At 38.2% G+C, this 25,996-nt stretch overlaps 1 protein-coding gene across 3 annotated transcripts in view; it reads right to left on the reverse strand.

Annotated features, from left to right (window-relative positions):
• Positions 1-7,531: 7,531 nt before the first annotated feature.
• The window catches only part of Rab27b (RAB27B, member RAS oncogene family), a 142,596-nt gene continuing 124,131 nt past the window's right edge, over positions 7,532-25,996 (reverse strand). For all 3 annotated transcript variants that reach the window (XM_051201011.1, XM_051201009.1, XM_051201010.1), the window contains 5 exons: positions 20,645-20,816; positions 19,058-19,143; positions 14,337-14,440; positions 11,625-11,748; positions 7,532-7,883 (listed from right to left, as the gene is read on the reverse strand). In XM_051201011.1, coding sequence (XP_051056968.1) covers positions 7,694-7,883; positions 11,625-11,748; positions 14,337-14,440; positions 19,058-19,143; positions 20,645-20,797 — 657 coding nt within the window. In that variant the 5' untranslated portion in view covers positions 20,798-20,816 and the 3' untranslated portion in view covers positions 7,532-7,693. The remainder of the gene's footprint in view (positions 7,884-11,624; positions 11,749-14,336; positions 14,441-19,057; positions 19,144-20,644; positions 20,817-25,996) is intronic.

Here is a 25,996-nt window from a genome sequence, read left to right on the forward strand (position 1 = left end):
GAAATAATATAGATACACATAAAAAAAGATGCTTAAAACATTAGTAGTTAGAAAACTGAAAATTAAAACCACTAGAAGCTAACCATCCAACATCCATTAGAATAGTGGAAATCAAAAGATTGCCCAGTAATGAAGGTTTGGAACAATTGAATTGATCTATGCACTCCAGATATGACAATAAAAGTGGTAAAACCACATTGGAAGACTGACAATTTCTTAAACATTTGAGCATATATTTGTCATATGGTCTAGCTATTCAATTGCCCAATTGTTGCTGAGGGGACATCAAAGCTTTTTGTACACAGGCAAGTGTCCATGGCCTAGGAACCAAACAGCAAGTTATACCACCTTCATACACAAATCCCCTTCCACATTTACTTTCCTTCATGGAAACCATTTCTTTTGTCTAATTTATAAGTATCCCTTTGAATTCTGTGTTGGGGAAGCGAAAGATTCTTAGGAGCCTGTATGGTCCCCTCTTCCTCCAGTTTTCTCTAGAAGGGGCAATTGGAGTGGCAAACTGTGTTTAAATGGCTCCTCTAAGTGGTCTTTTCTCACTCAAAAGAGGAGGAATAATGGTCTAAGCTCCTGGGTGGGAGTAGGGTGGTATGCATCTGTGTCCAGTGTGTTAAATGACAGGGCTCTTTATCGCTCTGTCTGGGTCACTTTCCAGGGTGAGTACATGCATTGTGGAGTTTCTACCATGAATCGAAGACACTGGGGATGTCTTCTGAACTTTACAGCTGTTGCTCTTTTTGTTTTGTTTTGCTTTGTTGTATTATCTTCAAACACTTATTATAAAAGAGTGCCTCATCTTTCAGAGACATACGAAAATGGTTCAAAGCAAAGATGATTGCAAAAAAAAAAAATGCGATTAGCATAACAAAACCAGTCTAGGAAGCAGACTGTCTTAGTGAAATCATAATCAGTGTATTGGCCTCTAAACCTTGGTGTGTGTAGATTTTGTGCATTTCCAGCAGAATAGCAATGGCCATGTTCTTTTGGTTAATTCTTTCTGCAGAAGCAGCAACACATAAATGTAATTTTTCCTTAAGAGTAGAGAACTGTGAATAATACAACCTATCTTAGGATTTTACATAAGAAATATCAGGATTCTTTATTTTTTCCTCTCAATATAGCACAATTATGCATTAAAGAAATTCTATAAGACATGCGGAAAGCAAGTATCAACAAAACTAGGATGAGGCCAGAAGCAAAAGATTTCATCTGTGCACAACTGCAATGCTGAGCAGTAAGGTCAAGGTAGCCAGGTCAAGGATTTCCTAGCTTGCACAGGGAGCCTTATTGATCTTTAAATTAAAAAGTCATCATTATCCTGGCAAAGCCTATTAAGAGCATATAGAAAGAGACCGATTCCAGGAACAAGGCAACTTTGGCAAACAAACATTGAAAGGGAAGCTAGGTGTCTATGGTTCAGAATGGGCCTGGAACTGCCAGGCTTTTACCAAGTCTGTGACCAAGGTGAAGCCCCTTATGGTGCAGCACTTTGATGTGGGTAAGGAACATAGAAGTGCTTATGGGCTACAAAACACCTCAACATGTGAGCTTCTCAGTTTAATGAGTGTATAATTCAAAACTATTAGAGAACTACAATTGAAAAGCTCAGCTTTTAAATAATGAATAAAGACATTTACAGAGATGAATGAAAATCACTGGGTTGGATTCAAGTAATGTTTGCCACACTCCAAATGGATTCCACTTTTAATGTTGCAAAGTTTCATGCTGGTATCTGTCAGTATCTTGCTCTCCACTCTCTGTGCATCCAACATCAGGTACGTGCAAAGTTCATCTGAATACACAGAATACTTGATTTAAAAAACATCATTTTATTTGAAAACTGTGAAGGAACAATCACTAAGTACAGTTCTCAATAGTACTACTCAAACCCAAACACCACAAAATCATGGTCTGCTATGATTTCTGAACTTTGATACAACAAACAATAACATAACAGTATTTGTTTGGAACCACTGACTGTTTGGGAGCACACTGAGTAATCCACACCAGAGGTCTTACATTAGGTTGAAAGCATTAGACACTGACATCTGCACTGAAAGCAGACAAAACAAACATGCTCAGGTTAAAGGGATGGATAATATTACCCAATGGACATTGGTGAGACACTGTGAAGAATGGCAGTGTTGTCAGAAAATCTACTTTTAGCACATAAAGTAAATCAGGAAAATTTATTTCTTAAGTTCAAATACAGCAAACTTTTAGACATAAAATTTTATGTGTACATGGATTTTTAACTTACTTATAATATAATATTCTACATTGAATCTAATTGGTCTCCTTGAAAGAAATACAAGATAACACATTAGTTGAAATAGAGCTCATTGTTTTTGGTTTTTTTCAAACAGTAAGGTACATTATACATTTTCAAGACCTCAAGGTGACTGACAATCCATTTAGCAGCCTACTACAACTTCTGTGTTGGCCCTGCTATATATCTTACCATGACAAGTGGCTCAAGTTAGAAGCAATTTTGTTGTTCTTAGTTTATGATAATGGTGTCTATTTATGAAAGGGATCAGTTTCTTTAGTACCTTTCTTTGGAAGCTAACTTGAACCCTATGAGTTATTCAAGGTGTGTTAAGCTCTATATGAGAGAAGCCATGTGGTCCTGAAGTTGTCATTCCTGACTGTTTTCCTTTCTACAACAGACTCTCCATCAAAGAGCATATATGACTGAGTTCTTTCCTATGTAATGTTTGACATGAGGACAACATTTGCTGGTTAAATAGGGAGCCATTCAGTGTAGACCAGATTCAGCAGGTCCTATAGGATTTGCTAAGAATATTGAATCACTAAATTAGCAAGATGTACTAGCCATAATGCGGATAACCTCTTAGAAAGGAAATGAGGCACAAAAGCAAATTCAAACCAAAGGTGATTCCTAAAACTTGATGTCCTTTTATAATAACAGTTCTACCATTTCAGTACTAATGTTTTACAGTAGTTCTTTTTGTTAACGATCTTTTCATATATGAAACTACAAAGCATCTCAACCATAAACTATTGGTTCAAAGAAAAGTGGCAATAAAACATCTTTAAATGTTACTACTTGAAAATTACTAAAAATATCAGACTCATATACAGTAAACACAATACATCTAAGTCTCCTAGATATTTGGTAGTTATACATTTTTCTTACCTTAGTTTTAAAAGAATAAACTCCACTAAGCTGATAAAATAATGAGGGAACATTTCCACAGATCTAATTTAAAAGTGATAAATCTTTTATTTCTCTTCCTAAGTCACCCTATAGTCTTCTTTTTGATCTCTTATATTGAAAAATATGACCTAGCTAACTTATCACTCTTATTTCTCCTCATAGTCTTTGATCAATAATGTCATTGTGGTTGAACACCACTCAAGAATTCAATGGCAGTATTTGTGTTTTTATAAAATCTTCTCTATATTCAGCAATGTTTATCATTTTCATACTATGAGACAGGTAGCTACATGCATTAAGATAACTCAATTATTACCCAATAACCATAGTCAGGTCTCAGATTTCTGAAGTCACTTCAGAAATGAGCCAACATCATTGTGCTCAAATATCAAGAAGAAAATATAATAGAGTGAATGCTTAGAGTTTCTTCACATCTTTAAAATTGATAAAGCTTTCTTTAAAATATTCAGATTTACTAGGCCACTTTCAATGTTTTAAAGCTTGGCTGTAGAAAAGAAAATCAGTTTTCTACCACTTTGGCTAAACTCAGCTTCCCCCTTCTTTCCCCTGACCGTCTGTTGCCTGAAGACCAAACCCAAGTCCCCAAACACACTACTCAGGTGCCCTATCTCTGAGCTTGTATGACTCCTGACTTTTAAGGAGTTACTAAATATCTTGGCAAGCCAGAGACTTGGAACTTTACTTCTTTATAGGTTGAGTGTTAGAACATAATTTAAAAACCTTCTATGGATGACAATTTTCTTTCAACTTTGGGTGTGATACATAGCAAGGGAGGTGTATTTTTTTCTTTCTTAAGAAGAGAGAGGTACAGACAGTGAATGGTCTCCTTCACAGGCACTCCCAGGTTGTTCACCTTGTCTAGGCACATGCGGCATCACCACAGAGCTGTCTCTAACCTCAGATACCAATGAGAAGATGCTCCAGACTCACACAATCTATAGAGTCCCAGAAGACTCACTTTGGAGCTTTAAATGTCTTTAGAATGAGGCTGTTACTACAGATCTTTAATGTTGTGCTATTATTTATGGTCAAGTTTCTTCCTTCTTTTCTTCCTTTCTTCCTTCCTTCCTTCCCTCCTTCCTCTCTTTCTTTCATTTAATACAAAGACAACAACACTTTGATTAAAATTCTTGATCAGTCATCTTATCTGCACAGCTTGGTAAACAATAGCTCTACAGTAGAATGAAGTCACTTACTGATGCATAGCATGTCCCATCTGGTTAACAATTAACAGATAAAGCATTTAGGAAATGCTGGTTTGGGTGGAATTTTTCTTTGCAGTAAATTTATAGTAAATTGACTAAAGTAGTAAATTATGAATTTTGAAACTATTATGGAAAGATCTAAATTCATCTCACAACACTCAGCATTTTCTCCACTTAGTCAGGACTTGTTATGATAGTCAGATCAAGACAAACATATTTTCTCTTCACAATTTTGCATATTTTTCAAAAGACCACTCTTGTATTAGAGTAAAAATAGCATTATACTGGTTTATACTCTGGTTTCTCTTCAGATCGTATAAATCTTACACCTTTTACTAATTTATAGTTAACTTTCAAGAAATGTCCACCATATGATATGTTAGGGAAAGATAGTAATAATCCCCAGATCCCAACAATGCTCCTTCAACCTTTGTTGACAGTATCAGCTGGCTTCCTGTTATATTTTTGTTTCTGTGAAGCCTTTTGGAGGCCCATAATTAGAGAAAAGGAGTTATGTGGTTGGAGACAAGCCTGGTCACAGAGGTGTTTGAGGCACTGAATTTGGGCAATGTAAACATCAACCAGTGTAAACACTCTAGACTTTGTCTCTGTATCAGAAAGAAGTATCATGTACATTACATACCTCTAAAAAATACAATATTGTTCACTAAAAGCATTTGTGAGGTAATTAGTAAGAGGAAACAGCTGAACATACATGTTGCAGTGGGATAAAAAATATGGAGTTCTTTAAGCAGAATATCCATGGCATCAGGTCATCTATGAAGTTATATAATTAAATATACATAACTGGGATCTGGAAATCATAGGACAATGAATTTATAACAATGGTCAAATAGATTTCAAGGTCAGACGTCATTGTTTATAGATGGAAATATTTCTAGACCAAGTGTTTATAAGTAAAATATTTTCATTTTTGGCAGTTTGAAATGTCAACCCTCTTGAGTTTATTACCCAATATTTGTTACTCTTACAGGCACATTTCTATATTTATAGTCAGTGTTGACCTCTGCTTCCTGCTTCAGTTATCAATGATGCTCTTAAAGCAGGTCCTGAAAAATAATCATTCTGACAATGAAAGAATCTTGGCATAAGCAAGTAAATCATGTAACTGGAACACAATGATAAACAATAACATGGAAAGGTAAAATTCCTTCACCATTATGACTCAACCATTCCCTGTTATGGAAATACTGGCACGAATTGAATCAAAATCAGAAACAGATTGACATCATGACAGTTACCACATTCTGCCATTAGCTGTGGTCACTTCTTCCCATTTTTTGCCCAGAAGACATGTTGCAAACATTTACTGTTAGCATTCCCCCTTCATGGCACTGGCATCAAGATCAAGATGAACATCCCAGGCAGTGGAAACTGAAGGAAATACTAACTTAGAATCAGTCATAGATGTTGGAGGTATTGGACTGTTAACACTGGAGAATTGTACTAAGGATGAATCCCCTACAAGCTTTCACATTGTGCTGATTAGTAGCACAGTTCTAAATCTAACTTATCTTAGAAACATTTTGTGTAGACATGTCTTTGGATCTGTTTGTATTTCTGAAACTGACCGGACATCAGATGGAGGTTAGCAGGAAGAGGATTAAAATGACACTGGGATTTTACTTTGTAATATTTGTAATTTTCAAAAGAGTAAAGGTATGCAGACATTTGAGTTTGAAAATGCTTTAAAGGATGAGAAACTATCCTGTCACCAAACTTAAGGAAAACTAGAAACTATTTGCCTTTGTTATTGGCAAAGTTGACCTACAAGTATAAACACCACTTTGATAGGATTGGCTTACATGTATGCCAAATTAAGATTAATAAAAATTAATACAAAATGAGTTTTCACAATGATAAGTCAATGGGAAATATTTCTGTGGTTAATTCCAGAAAGAAAAGATAGCTTAGAGGAAAAATAAAACTACTGATTATAGTTTTGGTGAGATGAAACATACATCTTTCCTGGTTATTTTCTCAAGAATATCTCAACTATAGCTGTTTTTATTCTTGGCAAAATTAAAATATTGTGATAAAGAATGAGGTATTTTTGGAGATTTATGGCATGAAAATTCAGAGTGACCACAGTCACTGCTCCGTAATTAGTTTGAAGGTATTGATCCATGAATATACCTTCATTGTTGTAACTGCTTCAGGGCAGGAATGAGTGTGGTTTTAGAGGGAAAATACAACTTAGAATTTCTAGTGCTTTTCTAAAATGAAGTAAAACCCAGAATTAAATAATCACTCTTTGATTTCTCTCACCAACAAATTTTATATTTAGAAACTTTAAGACTAAATCCTAAGTTTTCTTAACCACATTTGTAAGGTATATTCAGTAAAAGTGGTTTATTTTTTCTTGTGACTCTTTTGAAGAAATTAATAAAAAGAAATAAAATGTGAAGTTGGGCACCAGCAGAGGTGGTGCTAAAAATTTGAATCATTTAAATTGGAGCCTCTGAAGGCATTGTTGATCCTAACTTGTAATGCCAGCTTCTAATTGGCTTCATTAAAATTTGGCTAAATCACTTTCTAAGACTTATCTTAAAGATCCATTTAATGTCACCTTTTAAAATGTCAAATTCCCATGTTGCATTTTCCTCCAGGGAATATCCCTTATACTTTTTATCCATGATCCTGTTCATGTCTCTCTGCCATTTATGAGAAATATAAAAATGGCATTATTGCAGTTTCCTACAGGAAGTCTGACATTCACCTGCTCACAACCTTATCAGTGCAGCTTATTGGGTAAACATAGCCATCCTTAACAAGCTACAAAGAATTCTTCGTTATGTGTCCACTTTTAGGAATATGTCTCCCCCAGTGCAAATATAGAAGTATGAATCATATTCCATATAAATAGATGCAAGCAGAATTTATCTTTTCATAGTCTCCTTTTAGTTATCATATTCCTTTCTGCAGGTTCATGGTAATATGTGCTTTCATTTAAAACTCACTGATACTTCTCATACACACAACTTCTTTATAAAAATACAACCAAGCATCAACAATGGTGATACCACCTTGGCAAAACTTTGATTTTTTTGTTTGTTTGGAAGGGACTCAGGTTAACAGTATAGTTCTTTTAACACTACTGACTATTCTGGTTTATTAGTGTAGATTGGGACAGGAGGAGAAATACATGCCATTGCTCACGAGCTACTCAACAAAAACTCTGTGATTTGCATTATTTCAGGATGTAGTATTTGGGTGTGCTCTTCATCACTTGTTCCTAGGAGTGTCTCTAGCAGGCACACTTCTTTTCTGCTGGCTTTTCCCCATTCAGCTTTCCTGAGTTTCCACCATTGACAGTGTCCGGAACCTGTGTCTTCTCTACACACCTTTCCATTCTCCTCATTATTAAGTCCAGAAGAGTTTCCACAGACTTCTCTACATTTTGTCCCGTTGCTGCACTTGTTTCAAAGTATGGTATGCTAACATAGAAAACAAAAACAGAGTTTTCAAACTGACCTGTAAAATTATATCTATGGATCATCTATAATGTACTTTTGAAATGCATATGCATCATAGAAAGATTAATTAGCTAATTAACAAATGTATTACTTCATGAAATCAACATGTCTTATTACTATTAAAACTCTTTAATTCTTCAAGAATACATATTACCAACAATAAATACAGTCAACAGATTGTGACATTGTGAACTTAATCTATTCTTGAGTAATGCAGATAGTAATATTCTCATACAAAATCACTTTAAATCATATTTGGAGTTTATTTTTTAAAAAGATTTTGTTTTTATTTATGTGTGTATACACATGCATGTGTGTGTGTGTATGTGCACCCCCACACACACACACACACACACACACACACACACACAGAGGCATGAACACATATGCTCAAGAAAGCCAGGAGAAGGTGTCAAGTCTCCTGGAGCTGGTGTTAAAAGCCACCAGACATGGATGCTGGGAAGCAAACTGGTTCTCTGAAATTATGCCAAGTGCTCTTAATGACTAAGCTATCTTTCCAGTTCCAGAACTGAGGTTAATTAAGAACCAGGGAGTCTGCTACAAGATTTTGTCTCCTAGAAATGACAGGGAAACTATACCCATGATACTCCAACAATATGGCTGCCTAAATAGAAGCTGGACAATGACAACATCATTTGAAATGCCAATGTAATAGGGAAATTGCATGGGGCCCCACCTCTAAATGAAGAACTATAGTCAATTAAGGACTGCCAAGAGAGGAAGAATTAGACTTCCCCAGAGATGAGCACCCTAAATAATTATTCAGTCTCAACAGGTCAGCCCTACTGTGTTCAATATACACATGAGCAACACTACACAATCTCAGAAGATTACATTTATAAACAGGGAAATGATGTATTTACATTTTAATTTTTAATGTTCTGTTCTTTAAGAAGAAAAACAATCCTGTACAATAGAGGAACTTCTAGAGGCATCACCATCCCTGACTTCAAGTTCTATTATAGAGCTATATAGTCCTGAAAACAGCTTTGTATTGAAGCAAAAATAGACAGGTAGACCGATAGAATTTCATTGAAAACCCTGATATTAACCCACACACCTATGAACAAGTGATTTTTGACAAAGAAGCTAAAATTATACAATATAAAAAAGAAAACATCTTCAACAAATAATGTTGACATAACTGGATGCTGGTGTGTAGAAGACTGCAGATAGACCTACTCCCATGCACAAAACTTAAGTCCAAATGGATCAAAGACCTCAAAATAAAGCCAGCTACACCGAACCTCTTAGAAGAGAAAGTGGGAGGTACCCTAGAACAAATTGGTACAGCAGACTGCTTCCTAAACATAACTCCAGTAGCACTTGACACTGAGAGCAACAATTAATAAATGGGGCCTCCTCAAACTGAGAAGCTTCTGTAAGACAAAGGGCATAGTCGACAAGACCAAATTGCAGTCCACAGAATGGGAAAAGATCTTCACCAATCCCACATCTGACAGAGGGCTGATTTCCAAAATATACAAAGAACTCAAGAAGCTAGTTACCAAAACACCAAATAATCCAATTAAAGAGTGGGGTACAGAACTGAATAGAGAACTCTCAATAGAAAAAATCTAAAATGGCTGAAAGACACTTAAGAAAGTGCTCAACATTCTTAGCCATCAGGGAAATGAAAATCAAAGCAACTCTGAGATACCATCTTAATCCTGTCAGAATGGCTAAAATAAAACACACCAAAGACAGGTTATGCTGGAGAGGATATGGAGTGCAAACTTATACAGTCACTTTGGAAATCAGTATGGTGGTTCCTCAGGAAAATGGGAGTCTATCACAAGACCCAGTAATTCCACTCTTAGACACACACCCAAAAGATGCACATTCATACAACAAGGACACCTATTCAACTAAGTTCATAGCAGTGTTATTTGTAAGAGCCATAACCCGGAAACAACCTAAATGCCCCTTAACTGAAGAATGGATGTTGTACACAATGGAGTACTACTCAGCAGAAAAAACAAAAACAAAACAAAACAAAAAAAAAAAAACAAAGCAACAACAACAAAAAACAATGGAATCTTGAAATTCACAGGCAAATGGATGAAACTGGAAGAAACCATCCTGAGTGAGGTAATCCAGTCACAAAAAGACAAACATGGTATGTACTCCCTCATAGATAGGTTTTAGACATAGAGCAAAGGATTCCCAGTTTACAATCCCCATCGCCAGAAAAGCTAGGAAACAAAGAGGACCCTAACAGAGACATACATGGTCCCCCACAGAAGGGAAAAGGGTCAAGATCTCAGAGCAAATTAGTAACACAGGGGAAGGGAGAGGAAATTAGAAGAAAGAGAAGGGGAGAAGAGGAGGGGGGAGGAGGGCATGAGGGAGCAGGGAGATTGAGTCAGGGAAAGAATAGAGGAGAGCCAGAAAAGAGATACCATAATAGAGGGAGCTGTTATAGATTTAAAGAGAAATCTGGCACTAGGGAAATATCCAGAGATCTACAAGGACAACAACAACTAACAATCTAAGTAATTGTGGAGAGGCTACCTTTAATGCTCTTCCATGATAATGAGATTGAAGACTACCTTATATACCATCCTAGATCCTTCATTTAGTAGCTGATGGAAGCAGAAGCAGACACCCACTGCTAAACACTGAGCCAAACTCCTGGAATCCAATTGCAGAGAGGGAGGAGTGATGAGCAAAGGGGTCAAGACTAGGCTGGAGAAACCCACAGAAACTGCTGACCTGAACAAGGGGGAGCTCACGGACTCCAGTCTGATAGATGGGAAACCAGCATAGGACTGACCCAGACCCCCTGAACATGGGTGTTAGTTAGGAAGACTGGGCAGTCTATGGGGCCTCTAGTAATGGATCAGTATTTATCCTTAGTATTCAAATGGTCTTTGGGAGCCTGTTCCACATAGAGGGATACTTCCTTAGCCTAGACACATGGGGGAGGGCCTAGGCCCTGTTCCAAATGATATGACAGGCTGTAAAAACACCCCATGGAAGTCTGCTCCCTGGGGAGCCAAAAGGGGATGAGATGGGGGTTGGTGGGGATTGACATGTAAAACAAGGTTTTTTTAAAAATTTAAATTAAAAAAAGAGACAAAACAAAAATTTTGTTTAGTGCACAAACTGTACTCTAAAAGCAACAATGAATGTATGCAAAATGAAGCTTGTTTTATGTAAAATGCAATACCTCTTCTTGCACTACAAAAACAAAAATAAAAACAAAAGATGGCAATTCAAGTGTCTCCTACAGGTGGCTATGGGGAGCTCAATGAGCTGAAGTCCAACAACAATTGCCAATGCATGATAAAGACTCATTAAATGTTAGATGCTATTATTAATATGACTTTTGGAAGTGAGGGAAGGGTGTGTGTGTGTTATATGTATATATGTGTAAACTTGCCCACTTGTGAGTGTCAGTCACTGAATCTGAAGTTCATTAATTTATCTAGACTGGGTGGCTAATGAACCTCATCACCTCTCCCAGCACTGGGGTTACAGACACATTATACCTTATTACATGGATGCTGGGGATCCAAATTGAGGTCTGCACTGTACCCAGCGAGCCATCTTTCCAATCTGGAAAATCTTTTTAATTCAGTACTGTTTCTGATCCACAGGGATCCTTTCAACTGTCTATCTCATGACTTTGCTTCATCTGTGTATGAGGTCAGATGGTTCTTAGTGAAAGTAACTTACCCATATTTTTCAGCTAGCTCCCGGGCTTGCCGTTCATTGACTTCCCTTTGGTCTGGCAGGTCTGCCTTGTTGCCAATTAATACTATATCTGGGTTTTCACAGTAAGCATTTGCTTGCAGTTGGCCTTGGTAAGAAAGCAGATGGAAGCGATGGGTTAGTCACAAGCAAGCAATGTCAAAGGACTGCTCATACTCCATATTGCTAACCCAGCTGTTCATCTGCAGCCTGGTCATCTCTCCTCAGTTTCTTTATCTAAATGGAGCTGATGCCTCACAAATTACAAATAGTAAAGCTGCCAGATAGGAACACAGGAAGTACCTGAACCAATACCTAAACATGATGCTCACCTATACTGGGGAGCTTGCCATGTGACCTATGTGGCTTCCTGCCTGCCATTGATTCCTCAGATATGAATATCAGCCTTGATCTAAGCTTGGAGACAGAACATGATTTTCATGTATGATCATTTGCTCACTTAGATGGAGGCTCTGTTCTCCTCTTCTGACATCAAAATGACAATCTATGGCATGCACAGTTTTTTTTTTTAAAAACTGGAAATTTATGCAAAAACAAGCGTAAGATAAAATCTTGTTTTCCTCTTTCTATAGGTAAATGTGGTGTGTGTGTGTGTGTGTGTGTGTGTGTGTGTGTGTGTGTGTGTGTAGGAGACAGAGAGAAACAGAGAGAGAGAAAAAACTAAGTAACAAAGGAAGGAATGAAAGGATGAAGTGGGAAGGAAAGAGGAAAGGAGAAAATGGGGGAAGAAAAGGAAAGGAAAGACAGACCACTCCAGCTATGTCCTCTACCTCATTAAGGCCTGCTATGTGTCATGTGGCCAAGACTGGAAGGAGCACACAAAGGTTTATCCTGTAATATCAATGATTTTCATGTTAGAAACCCAGAGGTTATTAGACATGGCAATTAATTATCTTAAATCCCCATAATATCTTCCTGGAGACATGAGGAAGGGGACCATCTGCCTTGAAAAATGACAAACAAACCATTCTCTGAAAGAATCTAATAATCTTATTATTTCCTTGTCTCAACAGAATCTAATCATAGTACCAGAATTTGGATAAGGACATACAACATTCAGAGGAAATAAAGGCAGATCCTAAGGTAAACATTAATTTGGAAAGGCAATTAAGAAAGTCCGGCTTTGTTGATATTTTCCCTATTGGCTGCAACTGGTTACTGAATTCACATTCAAAACACACATAAATTTTTACCTATTGCTATATTTAGTGCATCACTAATTTTACCTAGTTTTATTTAGTACATGATTAATTTTGTGTAATGTGTCCTGTGAGTAGGAACATAGTAATACAGACATAGATATTGCTAGAGTCTGACCATATACAAAGTGTCAGGAAAGGTGCAGAATATTGCATTGGGGCAAAGGGATAAAGCCTAGTCTTTCTCAGAGCATATAAATAATCAAAGGTACAAGTAAATGCAAAATCTGTAAAGATGTGTGCTGGTGACAGGGTCCAAATGAACCCCATAGTGTTGAGGGGGCACGGAGTGATGGCAAGTATTCCATTAGGTGAAGTGGCAGGTCAGGATGGCCTCTCTGGCGAGAGAAATAAGGTCTAGGCAAAATCGTGGGAAGAAAGAAAGTAGCACACAATTGTCAGCTGCAGAAGAGAAATCCAGGCAGTGGAGTTGGGAAGGGCAAACATCTCTAGGAGGGAGGGGACTTTCTGTTCTGAGTGTGGCTGAGAGAATAGTCAAGCTTCATAGTGTTCCTGAATGTAACTGAAGGACTTTGGCTTTTATTCTAAGCTCAATTAAAGTCATAGACTCTGAGGGATTGAGAGAAAGGAGCTAGGGAGGGAGGCTGGAGATTTCTCTATTTGGATTATCTTCAAATTTGGACAACTTATTTATTTATTTTTGTGTGTGTTCATGTGTATGTCACATATCTGTATATAGATGTATATGCACACATACGTGCTTGTCTTTAGAGACCAACATTCAAAGGCATCCTACTCTTCAAGTGTCATTTGTCTACTTGTTTCTTGAAATACCTTTCAAATCCTGTAGATCCAGTGGCTGGCTAGGAAGCCCTGGTGGACCTCCTATCTCCACTCATCTAGTGCTTGGAGTAGAACTGTGTTCTACCATCATTGCCATCTTTGCATGGGTCCTGGTAATTGTACACAAGTCCTCTTGCATACACAGCAAGCATTTCGCTGATTGAGCATCCTATTCACCCTCCTTGTGTGAACTGTGATTCCTGCACCATGCCTTATCAACATGGCTGACTACTCTCTGGAATAGTTCCTAGTTTAGTTAATCTTTTCACTCTTGAGTATGTCAGGTGCCAGTGTCCCCTCCCCAGAAACACTATGGATGTTTTCTGTGTCTTACCTAGTTAAGTTTAATGCCATACATGTTACCTTTTACCTTGTAAGAAATCCCCAAGTCTTACTGGATATATGAAATTAATGACATCTAGATTAGAATACTATACACTTCAGTGTTGAGATAGTCACATAGGCTTTCTCTAAGATGACTGTCAAAGGAAAACAGAATTCCAATCCATGTTTCTTAATAACACAAAAGTCACCCCTCTGGAGGTGACATAGGGTACACTCTGCTCATATCTTTTCCCAGGTAATCTCTGACTTCATTCCCACAAGGCAAACAAGCAAATAGAGCTGTCAAGTCCCAGAGTAACAGCCCATGTGCATTACCCAGCCCACTTACTCATCCAGTTCCTGACATTCAAGAAACTCTGTTGACTGGTGAGGTCAAACATTAATAAGAAGCCCATGGCATCTCGGAAAAAGGCAGTGGTGAGACTCCGGAATCTGCCAAGGAAGCACAGAGGCGGGTTCTCAGACACAAACTCACACTCACAAGACAGGCAGCACTGTTTCCAACACATACATGCTGTCTCCAAAGCAAGCCCTTATCTTATTGTAGGAACATGTGACACTAGGCTAGAAGATGACTATAGGATAAGGAGAGGAGGTCTGCTTGCAAATTGTTTTCCTAAAGACAACTTTTAGGCTCTATGGAGATGCTGACAGAGTTGCACTTAATAGCTAACTTGCCTCCACAGACTCTTGGAATCTTTTTTGTTTGTTTGTTTGTTTGTTTTTGTTTTTGTTTTCAACTTAAGGTTTCCTCTGGGCCACAATTAAAATCTTGGCCCATTTATAGTGGACTTGAACTTAGACTTCTCAAAATTTTCTTGTCTGCGCACAGATGAAAAGCAGGCCTTTAATTAGGCTGAGAACAAGAACCTCTGTGAGCATGCAAGGCTCAGAATTAGAAAGACTGATGAACTCCTTTTAAAGCATCCTTTGGGGTGAACTCCCTCAGGTGGGTGTGAGAGTCATGAGGAAGAGGAAGATGATTGGGGAACTCAGGCGGCAGGAAAAGAAAGTGAGAATATTCATTCACAGTGAAAGATGCTGGAAGTATCCTAGTATACAAATGCTAAGATGCACTCTCACTGACCCCTCCCTGACTTCTTCAGTGATAATAAAAATGGCCTGACACCCACAATGACATCAGCCATCAGCACTGGGCAGAAATGGAGAATGCACACAAGGAAGGGTTGAAGTTAACAATGAAATTTCAGGGACACACATAGCTTTGAAATAGAGAAGTGTTGCTCTCCTCAATTATTTTCTAATTTTCTGGAAATATATATATATATGTATCTTCATTTTGGTTTTCTATTCTGGACCCTTCTCATTTTAGGCACACATACTGGAAGATGTCATTTACTCCCTTAGCTTAGCTGCAGCTTATGTTTTTAACAGCCCAAGATACGTAGATAGATTTTTGCTATCTTTTCAATCCGTGCTTTAGAGATTTTTCCACATAAACAAAACACAGACATTTCTAGAATCATCCATCTCAAACCCAAATGCTTTCCTCACTGTCTCCTTTTTCTGGCAAGTACATTCTCACCCTGTTGGTGGCACAGTCCTTTCCTCTTTCCCTCCTCACTGTGAAATGTGTCATCAACACAATCTTCTTCACTGACTCATCTCATTACCCTGTCTCCTACACACTAGCCTCACACCCATGGCCTCTCACCCTCAATTACCATCGTAGTAACCTTCCATGTCCAGTTTGGGGAGGCCTCATTTCTTCCTGTTGATTTTGTGATTCTTGCACTGACATTTTCATGATTGTGCTTGGCCCTTAGGAACCCTTGGCCCTTGGCACCGAAACACCCCACTAAAGCCAGCAAGGCTTTGTAGGATCCTTACCCATCTATCATTAGGTTTCATCTCTTGCCTACTACCCACAGGCAGGCTAATCTTCCCTTAGTTCTAAGAAAGTTCACTGTCCCCCCCTGGGCTCTCTCACATGCTGGTTGTTCTGTGGGTTGCCTCACATTAGTTTTTCTTCCTCTGCCTGTCCTTTAGCCTGGATTACACTCCCTCATGCATTGTGTATGAGTGTAAACATAGCTCACCAGTGGAAACACCGCTTCCCCTGGGAGCCTTCTGGGACTAGTCTCTTCCTGGAGGGCTCACTTACCACCTTCTGTCTTCAGACTGTTGTCCTGGGGCTATGCTGAGATTGATTGTTTGTCCAGTGTCTACACTAATTTGTAAGCTCCAAGCAAAAAGGAACTGGTTTTCCAATTCAGAACATAGTCTGTTTTCGTTGCCCAGAACATGATGTTTACTTACAAAGTGCATTTTGATGTAAAAAAATAAGAAAAAGATAGAGTATAGTAAAAGATTCACTATTCTTACATATTTTAAATAATATCAAAACAGAATGATCCTTTGAAATATGGAAGAAGAGATAAATCAATCATTTCTTTGCACAGCATTCCTGTAATACAAAGGTGTAGATTACAAAAAAAAAAAGGCATTATTCTCTTATTCTCTTTTTTTCCCATGTTGGTCTATCTCTTCCTTTGCTTGGGAGTTCTTAGAGATCACAGGCATTCTGTAATAGCTCTCTCTATAGAAAAGCTATGCACACAAAACTATTACTTAACATATGTACTGATGTGGCTGAGAAAAGTGAAAAGTGATGGTTGATATGTGCATGTATGTGTGTAGGACAGTCTGTGTGTTATTTTCCTCATTGTCCACAGCAAATGATGAAGTAGTTAAAAAGTCTGCTTCTGGTTGTCATCAAATTGAAGCTAATTTTTCTTCACTAAATAGTAGCACAGACAGGACTCTGTTGCTATAGAGCAGGCTGACATCCTATACCATTTATCCTTTGTTGTTCTTCTTTCCCTGGAAGAAATGCGACTGACATCCAGTTACACATACGTCCCTCCCATCTCACCATAGTCAGTGACTCAGGTGAAAAAAACTAACCATAAAAAGCAATAGACTCCAGAATCAGGCCCCCTTATTCTTCCCTTTATGTTCACACCAGATTATGTGTTTTCCTGCTTTCCCAACATTGACTTTATCAATGACCATTACCCTTACCTGGCTCATACTGCCAGAAGCCCAGAGGCATAGGGCTGAGGTCTGTGGTATTGTTTATTATGTTGCTTAGCTACACCTTATATCCACAACTTGCAAAATTCTTAAGGGATGAATAAGCCAAGAGTTACTAAGACAGTTCCTCCCAGCCCCTTACAATGCAGCTGTATTAAGAGGACAGATGAGAGAAGTCGGCCATCATGCAAGGCTGACATATCATGTGCAGGGACATATGGAACCACATTTTTTTTTCATATTGCTTCTTCAAAGATGATTTAAATTGGTCTATAAAACATACATCTTTGTGACAACAAAACTGACACATGCAAAGGGGCTCTTATGAGGAATGACTTCAGAAGAACCAGCAGTGTTGAAGGGTGTGTGCAAATGGAATTCACAGTCAAAAAAGCTAACAGAGAGGGCCCGGCACCTCTCCTGGCGTTTACACTCACTGAAAGCGAGAACATTTTGGATGCATTTCAAAAATATGGGTGTTTACAAGCATCAGCATTCTAAGACATATGATGCAGAATCAGGGGCAAGATGTCTTCTACATATCTTTGCTGTCACTCTATTGCCACATTTATTTAATATGATAGTAGAAGGTTTTATTAGATTTGGGTCTTTAACACTTTAAAATTGGGTCCCAAAGAAACATGTTTGCATTGAATAATGGAATTATCACTGCAAGCTCTAAGCAACCAATGTTGCTATGTTCTGTTTGTTATCTTGCATATGACAGTAGAGATGATGTTGAAAGACTAGGAAGAATTCTACCCTTATGCAGCTCACAGCTTTGTTGGGATATGATAGCCGTCAGTCAATAAAGAGCAGTTAGAGATTTAAAAGTAATAGAAAATTTACTTTATTAAGCAGTGGCATAGCATTCATTGAATAGAGTTTTAATATAGGTAGTTTTAATATAGGCAGAATATAGATGTCACTGAGGTTCCAAAGGAAGTGGGATTTGTTACTGGCTTCACTGGGAAACTGGAACTTGAGCCAAGGCTGGGGAAAGAGGAGCGTTAGGAAGGTGGGAGAGAGGTTAAAGTTTTCAGGGCTGAAGCAATCTCTCAGTGGGTAGTGTGCTCCAAGCATGATCAGATCATTTTGAATCCCCAGAACACATGCAAACCAGACATAGCAGTATGCATCTATAATCTAGATGCTCGTACAATGAGATGAGGAATAGGGACAGGAGGATCTGAAGGAGCTCATGGACCAGCTGCTCTATCATGTGTGTCAGTGAATAACAAGGGAAGATACCCTATCTCAAACATGGTAGAAGATGAAGACCTACACCCAAGCCTGTTCTCTGGCCTTGACCTGCATGTCATGGCCCATGCATGTCCACAGTCTCTCACACTGGCATGTACACACACATGTATATGCATCCATTATATATAATATGTCAGAAAATACACCCACATCATATACAGCATACACAGAGCTTAATAAAAAATTATTCTTGATACACTCGGAGTGAGAAAAGTAGTCACCAATCCTGTAACAAAGAATCTGGGTGGGAGAACAGAAAGACAGGGTGAAATGCCTCTTCTTCAACTGTCTGTGATCAGCTCTTGCAATAGGGCTGGCCCTCATTGGAGTACATCTGGAGACAGTGCTCCCCACTAGGAAGTTTGATTACTCACCTCTGATTATTCGAATCTACACTAGCTACAGTTCTACTGTGGATAGCAAACTAGAACTAATGGACCTTCATTTATTTATACAAAATCCATTCATTTTTTTGTTTTGTTTGTTTAGTTTGAGACAAATTTGCTCTCATTTTGTAGCCTAAACTGGCCTTAAACTTGAAGCAATCCTCCTGCCTCAGACTCTTGGGTACTAGGGTTATAGGAATGAACTACCACACTGGGCATCACCATCTATTTTGAAACTGGTAGAAAAGCTGGATATCATTTATTTTTGAGGCTCCTAGATGACATTCACTTTTCAATGTTTTCTGAGTTATAAGTAGCTAGAAATAAAGGAATTTCCTGTTACCGCTCTTGTCCAGCAGTGTCCCAAAGCTGCAGGTGGACCTTAAATGCTTTCCCTGGAGATCCATCCACTCCTTGTGTGTTGTAAACCTGAAAAACACAATTCTCCCAAGTTACTATGGTTTTGGATTTTGTCAACATTGTAGTTCTCTGGGTTCACTCAGAATGTTTTTGTTGATTACTATAATCAAAGTTCATAGTGCAGATTAAATATTTGCTTTATTTTCCCCCAAGTATCACATATATCTCACTTTTAAATGTCAGGCACAGTATGATTTTCAACACAGTTTAAGCATACTGCAAACTTAAATTAGACACCTTCTGTCATTTCCTCATGGAGGCAGCAGACATCAGATTAGGATGAAAGCTCTAGGTTCAAACAACCAACTTTTCATTTAAACTTCTGAGTCATTATTATTATTATTATTATTATTATTATTATTATTATTATTTTGACAAGTTGAGACCATAACCCTTTTATATTTTATAATTGTAATAAACTTACATGAAAATACAAATGAGAAAACCATTTTAAACAAAATTTGCCTTACAGGTACCTGTGTATCTTTTAGCATAGAACTGACTTTCCAAATGACTTCAGTAGAAATTGTACACAGAATTACTCAGTGAGTTACATGGGCCACTTCATCCTCTATCTTTTGGCCTCTTCTTTAGAGGGCATTTGTAGATAATGATCACAGCTTAGTGGAAATGTTCTACAGGCACATTTTTACAATATTTCTACCTAGATTGGTAGACATTGCTAAGGGGAGAAGTCAGAAGAATCCCCGAGTTTTTGGAAGCAGAGCTACCCACAGTCTACTGGCTCTCAGCTAAGGCTTAGGAAGCGATTCAACTTTTCATGCAGTGGCTTTCCACCAAGCATTTCCCTTTGGGATTTGTGACATCAACTGGAAGTCACAGTGATCTTGGCAGTCAAGAATACCATGGGTGGCAGGAAATCTGGCTACGCTTATGTGCCTATGCTACATGCCTCACATGTCACAATATCTTCCTTCCTGTCATTAGTGTCTAGCGTAGGAAAAGTGGTGTTGTGATTCTCACTTAAGCTCCCTTATCATGGAAAATAGCATGGATGGGTCTCACATTCTGTTCTTAACAAGTGAGTGATTGATGGCTGAGGCTACACATAAATAAAAACGCAGCAAGAACTTATAAATCTCATGTTCTAGCTCTTTGCCAATCATAGTTTTAACCTCTTTGTTAGGAGTAAAAAAGAGAATCCTTCAACTTTCTAAGAAATTTACTCAGACCAATGAATTAATACTTCCAGTACTTTAATAAATCAAAATTTGAAAAATTCCTCAAGAATTCACAGAGAACACATTATCCACAAATTCAGCAACTCATATATTTTAGTTTCTTTGTGTACTTTTGAAGACAGTGTCACTCAATATTTTTCTATCAAAATGTTACTGGCAGTTGAAAATGTAATAAATAACATTCTGAAGTTATGAGTTTCATGTGATTAAAAAAACAGACACTTTGAAGTGCGATAAACATAATTTCTCAATTCTTATTTGATACAAAAGAATAGGTAGTGAGGTTGACAGTGTAGTTAAAAACTTACCACACGTTTTTCCCGGAAATCTATTCCCACTGTAGTGATGAATTTAGGATTGAACTTATTGTCTGTGTATCTGTAAAGAAATGTTGTTTTCCCTACTCCTGAGTCTCCAAGGGCCAGGAGTTTAATCAGGTAATCATAATCCCCATCAGTCATAGTGGTGGTCTTGGTGGGCCTGCACAGGAGAAGAGCAAATACAATACAGCTGAAGTTGATTCCCTCTGTTTGCCATCAGAATACAACACACATTTAATGAATGGCACTAATATCAAATGCCCCTATGGTGCCAAAATCCTGAAAAAACTTGGTCAAAGTAGCTTCAAGTGTGAGGGTACGTCTGCCATTTTGTCACCTTACAACAGGGCACATGATACCAATTTGTAAAATAGACACTGGTACCACAATAACAGGAGTTAAAAAGTCAAGCATATTTGTTTCCTAAACAATACTCTGGAGGATTAGAAGTGTGGTGCTAGGGAGAGGAGGGCGATATGAGAACAGAAGCTCCACATATGAGAAATGAAGCAGCAAAGGCAGAAAGTGATATGCATCTGCATGCAGGATGAAGAAGTTGGGATGGTTTGCATCTAACAATGAAGGAGAAACTGCCTACTGTATGAATGCACAATATCCCCTTTTAGTCTTAAGAATTTAACAACTAACATGATGCCCTTGAAAACACTGATGTGAAATCCTGCAGCAGCAACTGTCAGAAATTTTCCCTCCCCAAACAAGGAAACCTCTGTTTTCCATGAGTCTGGTTGAGTTACCCAGTGGCGATTTCCAGGCCTGGAGAGAGAAATGGAGCTGCTGCAAGTATAGGTTCAGCTATTCCAGTCATACACCCCTTGTGTGGGTGAGCAGTATCACCCACTCTTTCCTCCAATGCACAGACCACATTCTCCCTGAAGCCATGGTGACTATGGACCAGTCCTAAACTAATGCAAATACATCTGCAGGGGTTATTCCAAGGTGACCAGAACACTCATCCGAATGACACCATCCTCCATTGTTGTGTAATCCCCATGATGATTTGAGATAGATTTGCTACAACTTTCTGATTCATAGGTCACACGAATGTGTTTGTTCTATCCTATAACAAAGGGGGAGGCCTGTGAAGGCATTGTTAACATGGAAAACATTGTTCTATTATGTGAAGAGTCCTATTTACAAAGACCCAGCAGCCACTATATTCTTTAAGACAGTCAATTCTGCAATGATTAAAATTACATTTCAAAGACAGCTTATTAGATGAGTTAAAACATCCTAGTGTTTTCCAAAATCATAAAATTTTGGGGGGATAGGTGTGTTTAATTCCAGTTGTTTAGGAAGTTGAGGCAGGAGGATCACAACTTTAACTTCCACCTGGGCAACTTCAGCTGACCATGTTAACAAAATAAGAGAAACAATAAGGACACAGTTCACTGTATGTTAGGTGAGAAGCTGGGTTCCATTTAAACCATCACTAAGCAACTGAATAGAAGGAGATACACATGGCTTATGTTTAGATAAACATAACCCAAAATAGTTTTTCTTTGCCGGTACAAGTAGTAGTCCAAGATGAAAGACTTTATGCCCTTGGGTAAAATAATTGGCGATGATAATGAGTTACTTATCCAATAATTAATAATCATTAAATAGCTTTGGAGATTCTCATCTTTTACCTATAACTAATTCCTTAAGTTCGAACTATATTGTTTCTGCTAAATAGGACTGGATTGATTATGTGTGTTTCTTTCATAAAAATTGTTTTGACCTGTCTGCTCAAGGCTCATTGACTTACTTCCTATTTTGAATTCTGTGAGAGTTCTCCATATGTCATTTCTGGGATGCTAGCTCCCACCTCAGAAATAATAGTGTCACTACTTCAGTGCTTATCTGTCCCCAGCAACTGACACAACTCATGACTCCAAAATATATTCCCAGCAGCCAAACACCAAACAACTATTGGCTCCATAAATTGCAGATATGGCTATGACTTTAATGGCCTACTTATAATCCATCCTCATTTTTCAAAAGGTTTCACAGTAAGGAAATTGCTTTGGGCTTTTGAGCTAAGGCAAATGTCCACCTGTCAATCTTCAATGGACACATGTAATGGTAAGAAGACAACAACTCCAGGTCTGCCTTGCAAATTGCCTGATCTCTAAAATTCTGTAGGGTTAACAGTCAGTCTAGTGATGTCAATAGATTCCTTTATAACTTTTGTTGGTGCTTACTAGTTGTGATGAAAAATGAGCCACTGTCTTTCATATTTTACAAATCCTAAAACTGTGTACTCACAGTGCAATTTCCAGAAACATTAACTGATAAATCCTTGTCAAAGTTGCTTTGGTGAGGGGCATTGTGAAAAGATGTTGAGTGGGCCATTGTTCAGTGTTCACACTCCACAACAGAGACAGCAAACCATGGACCTTAGGATCACAAATTGGCTCCCAATGTCCATTTGTACATTAGATATAAATGCTATTCCATTACCAGGGATCCCACACACTGCCCAGGCCTCCTAACTGTCACTCATGTGCAGGGGGCCTGGTTCTACTCTATGAACCTAGATACACAGGGGAGGGCCTAGGCCCTGCCGCAGATGATGTGACAGACTTTGATGGTCCCCCATAGAAGGCCTCACCCTTTCTATGGAGCAGAAGAGGGATGGGATGGGGATAGGTGGGGATCATGGGAGAATAGGAGGAAGAGGGAACTGGGATTGATATATGAAATAAGATTGTTTCTAATTTAAATTTAAAAACTGAAAAAAGATATCGAAGAAGATCACAAATTGGGAAAAAGAATCATTTTGAAATAGGATAATTCATATTGTTGTTTTTAAATTTTCCTCCCTTGTAATTTGCTTTCATCACTGAGCAGAACCTGCTGAGTCTTCTGACTACAAACACCTTTGTTTGCTTTATAAACTATCTAGATAACGTAGATCATGGCTTAGAAAGCATGTGCAGCCATTAGCAGCTAGCCTTCCTTAATGAAAGGACACAGACACCAGACTCCTCTTACAGATATCTGTGGGAGACTGCCTAGACTTATCAACTCCTAAAATTGATGGCTCTAAATAACTTCTGAGTTTTATAGTTGAATCTGCTGCTGGTCTTTGAGCCACACTGGTACCCAAGCAGAATGATGCTCCCTTCTGCAGGCCTGCATCTCTCCACATTCCCTGTAAGTATAATTTTACTATCAGCCTGCTCATTTTTTTTTCTGGGAAAGCGAAGGACTTAAATTTATTCTAAGATAAAAGTGACTACTGCCACAGTCCCCCCATAGAGGGAGAAAACTGGAACTATGAACTGCCTAAATAGAAAATAAAGTTGGAAGGTACAATAGGTTCCTGGAAAAAATGAAAAGGATGGAGTTAAAAGGTTATGATCTTAATTTTATTTGAGTTTCCCATATTATTTCAATTTATTGTTGACAGGCGTAAGAGAGAAAAAATCTCAGACAAATCCAATGAAATCCATTAGCATATGGGTGTTGAGCACAGAGATGAAACCCCAAAAGATATACTTCAACAGTCTAGCTTCTACCCAGCTTGAATGCACTTAAAAGGTGAGAATGAATGCAAGGGAAACCAAGGCTGAAGCTCAATTGGTCAAGTGCTGGCTTGAGTTGAATGAAACCTTGGGTTCACTCTCAAGCCTGCATAAAACTGACTGCAATCACACATGATTGTGATCTCAGCACTGGGAAGGTTGGAAGGATCAGTAGTTCAAAACCATCTTGGGCTGTGTAGAGAGTTAGAGACCAGCCTGAGATATAAAAGATTCTGTCTCTAAAAAATAAAATTAATTTAGCATAAAACCACAAAAACCAAACAAGAAAATGAAAACATGGATTTCCAAACTAGGACAAGATTGATAAATGAGTGGAATCATCACTATGCTGCTTCGTAATTGAAAGCAGTAGCCTTTTTGAACTGTCGTATTCAGTGAGTCTTAGAGAAAGATTAACTAACACACAATCTTATATCACAGCAAGGATCTAGACAGGGTGAGAACCAGGGAACCACTTCATGGACACTTACTTTCCACTTACACTAGGAAGTTCTTAACCACTTGCCAACTACATGACATAACATGTGTTCTTGACTGGTAGCCAATGTATCCTTTGTTCATTGTATACATCCTGCCTGGGGAAATACCAGAGCTGCCTCTAAGTTAAGATCCAGTTCAGGGCTGAGCAGTACCAGCTACCAGGGAATAGTTTCACTGTGTACCACATTGCCTCTGCTCTACAAATGAAGAGTGCTGGACATACTGTGACATTTGACAAAATACCATGTAAAATGACCACAAGGCCTGGCACTGTGAGAAACATTGACTTAGTGGTTCCAATGTGTTCTTCGACCTAAGAATTAGATGGTTTATTTTTAAATTTCTCTTGAAAAGATGAATATTCTGTTCTCTCATTTGTATTTATATTTATGTTTATATCTGTGCCTCTAAGATGTATTTGGTTCACTTCTCTTTTTATTACCACATTATTTTCCGAGTCCTACAGTGATTGATATAGATGTTCTTTCCCTGTCAGGTAAACACAGCAGTACAAATGAAAACACAGTCTTGGTAAGATCTCCTTTTCCAAGAAATGGAATAGACATTTATCTGGAAAGGATTAAAAAAAAAAAAAACCTGACAAGTTTTAACAACATTGTTTATTTTTCTGTGCCAAGATTAGTAATCTTGTCAGTTTTTGGTTCTACTGGTCTAAAACAGACAAAAAAGTCAGAAGACTGCAATGTTTTCCAGATCATGTCTGATTCTTGGTCTTTTTTACAGTGTCACAGCTATGCCACAGAGCCAAGGGAACAGAGAGATATAGAAGCTGGGACACTGTGCTAAGAGTCCTTCATGGGACAGAAAGGGAAAGGAAGGGGAGGGAAAAGATCTAAACTATACCATGCTTGCAGCTTCTGCAGAGTCTGAAAGTCAGCAGTAAATGCAAATAATCACCTGGACCTCAATGTCCAGATATGAAGTCATGCAAGAAACGGTGCTAGGCTTGCAGGACAGACTACTGATTTCCAACTGAGCCTAATCCACAACTTCCCCTCATTTACTATAATTATAAATAGAATACCAGCTGAGAAACAGTCTTCAACCCTCACCAAGGAAACATCTTTCCAGCAGACAGACCACTACAGAAAACCAAACCAATCAAAATGCAGAGTTGTGGAGCCCAAACCCATCCTTTGTCTATTGCTGGATTCAGAGGCCAGGACAATGGTGCAACAAGAGAACTCAGAGAATATTTGTTGGGTAAATGAATATATTTGCAGTCCTCCACTATAAAGCAAAAATTTCATGTCTAATTTTGTGAGCAGTTGACAAAAATGGGTTCCTT

The sequence above is a fragment of the Phodopus roborovskii genome, unplaced genomic scaffold (genome assembly GCF_943737965.1).
Source record: "Phodopus roborovskii unplaced genomic scaffold, PHOROB, whole genome shotgun sequence".
Classification (NCBI taxonomy): Eukaryota; Metazoa; Chordata; class Mammalia; order Rodentia; family Cricetidae; genus Phodopus; species Phodopus roborovskii.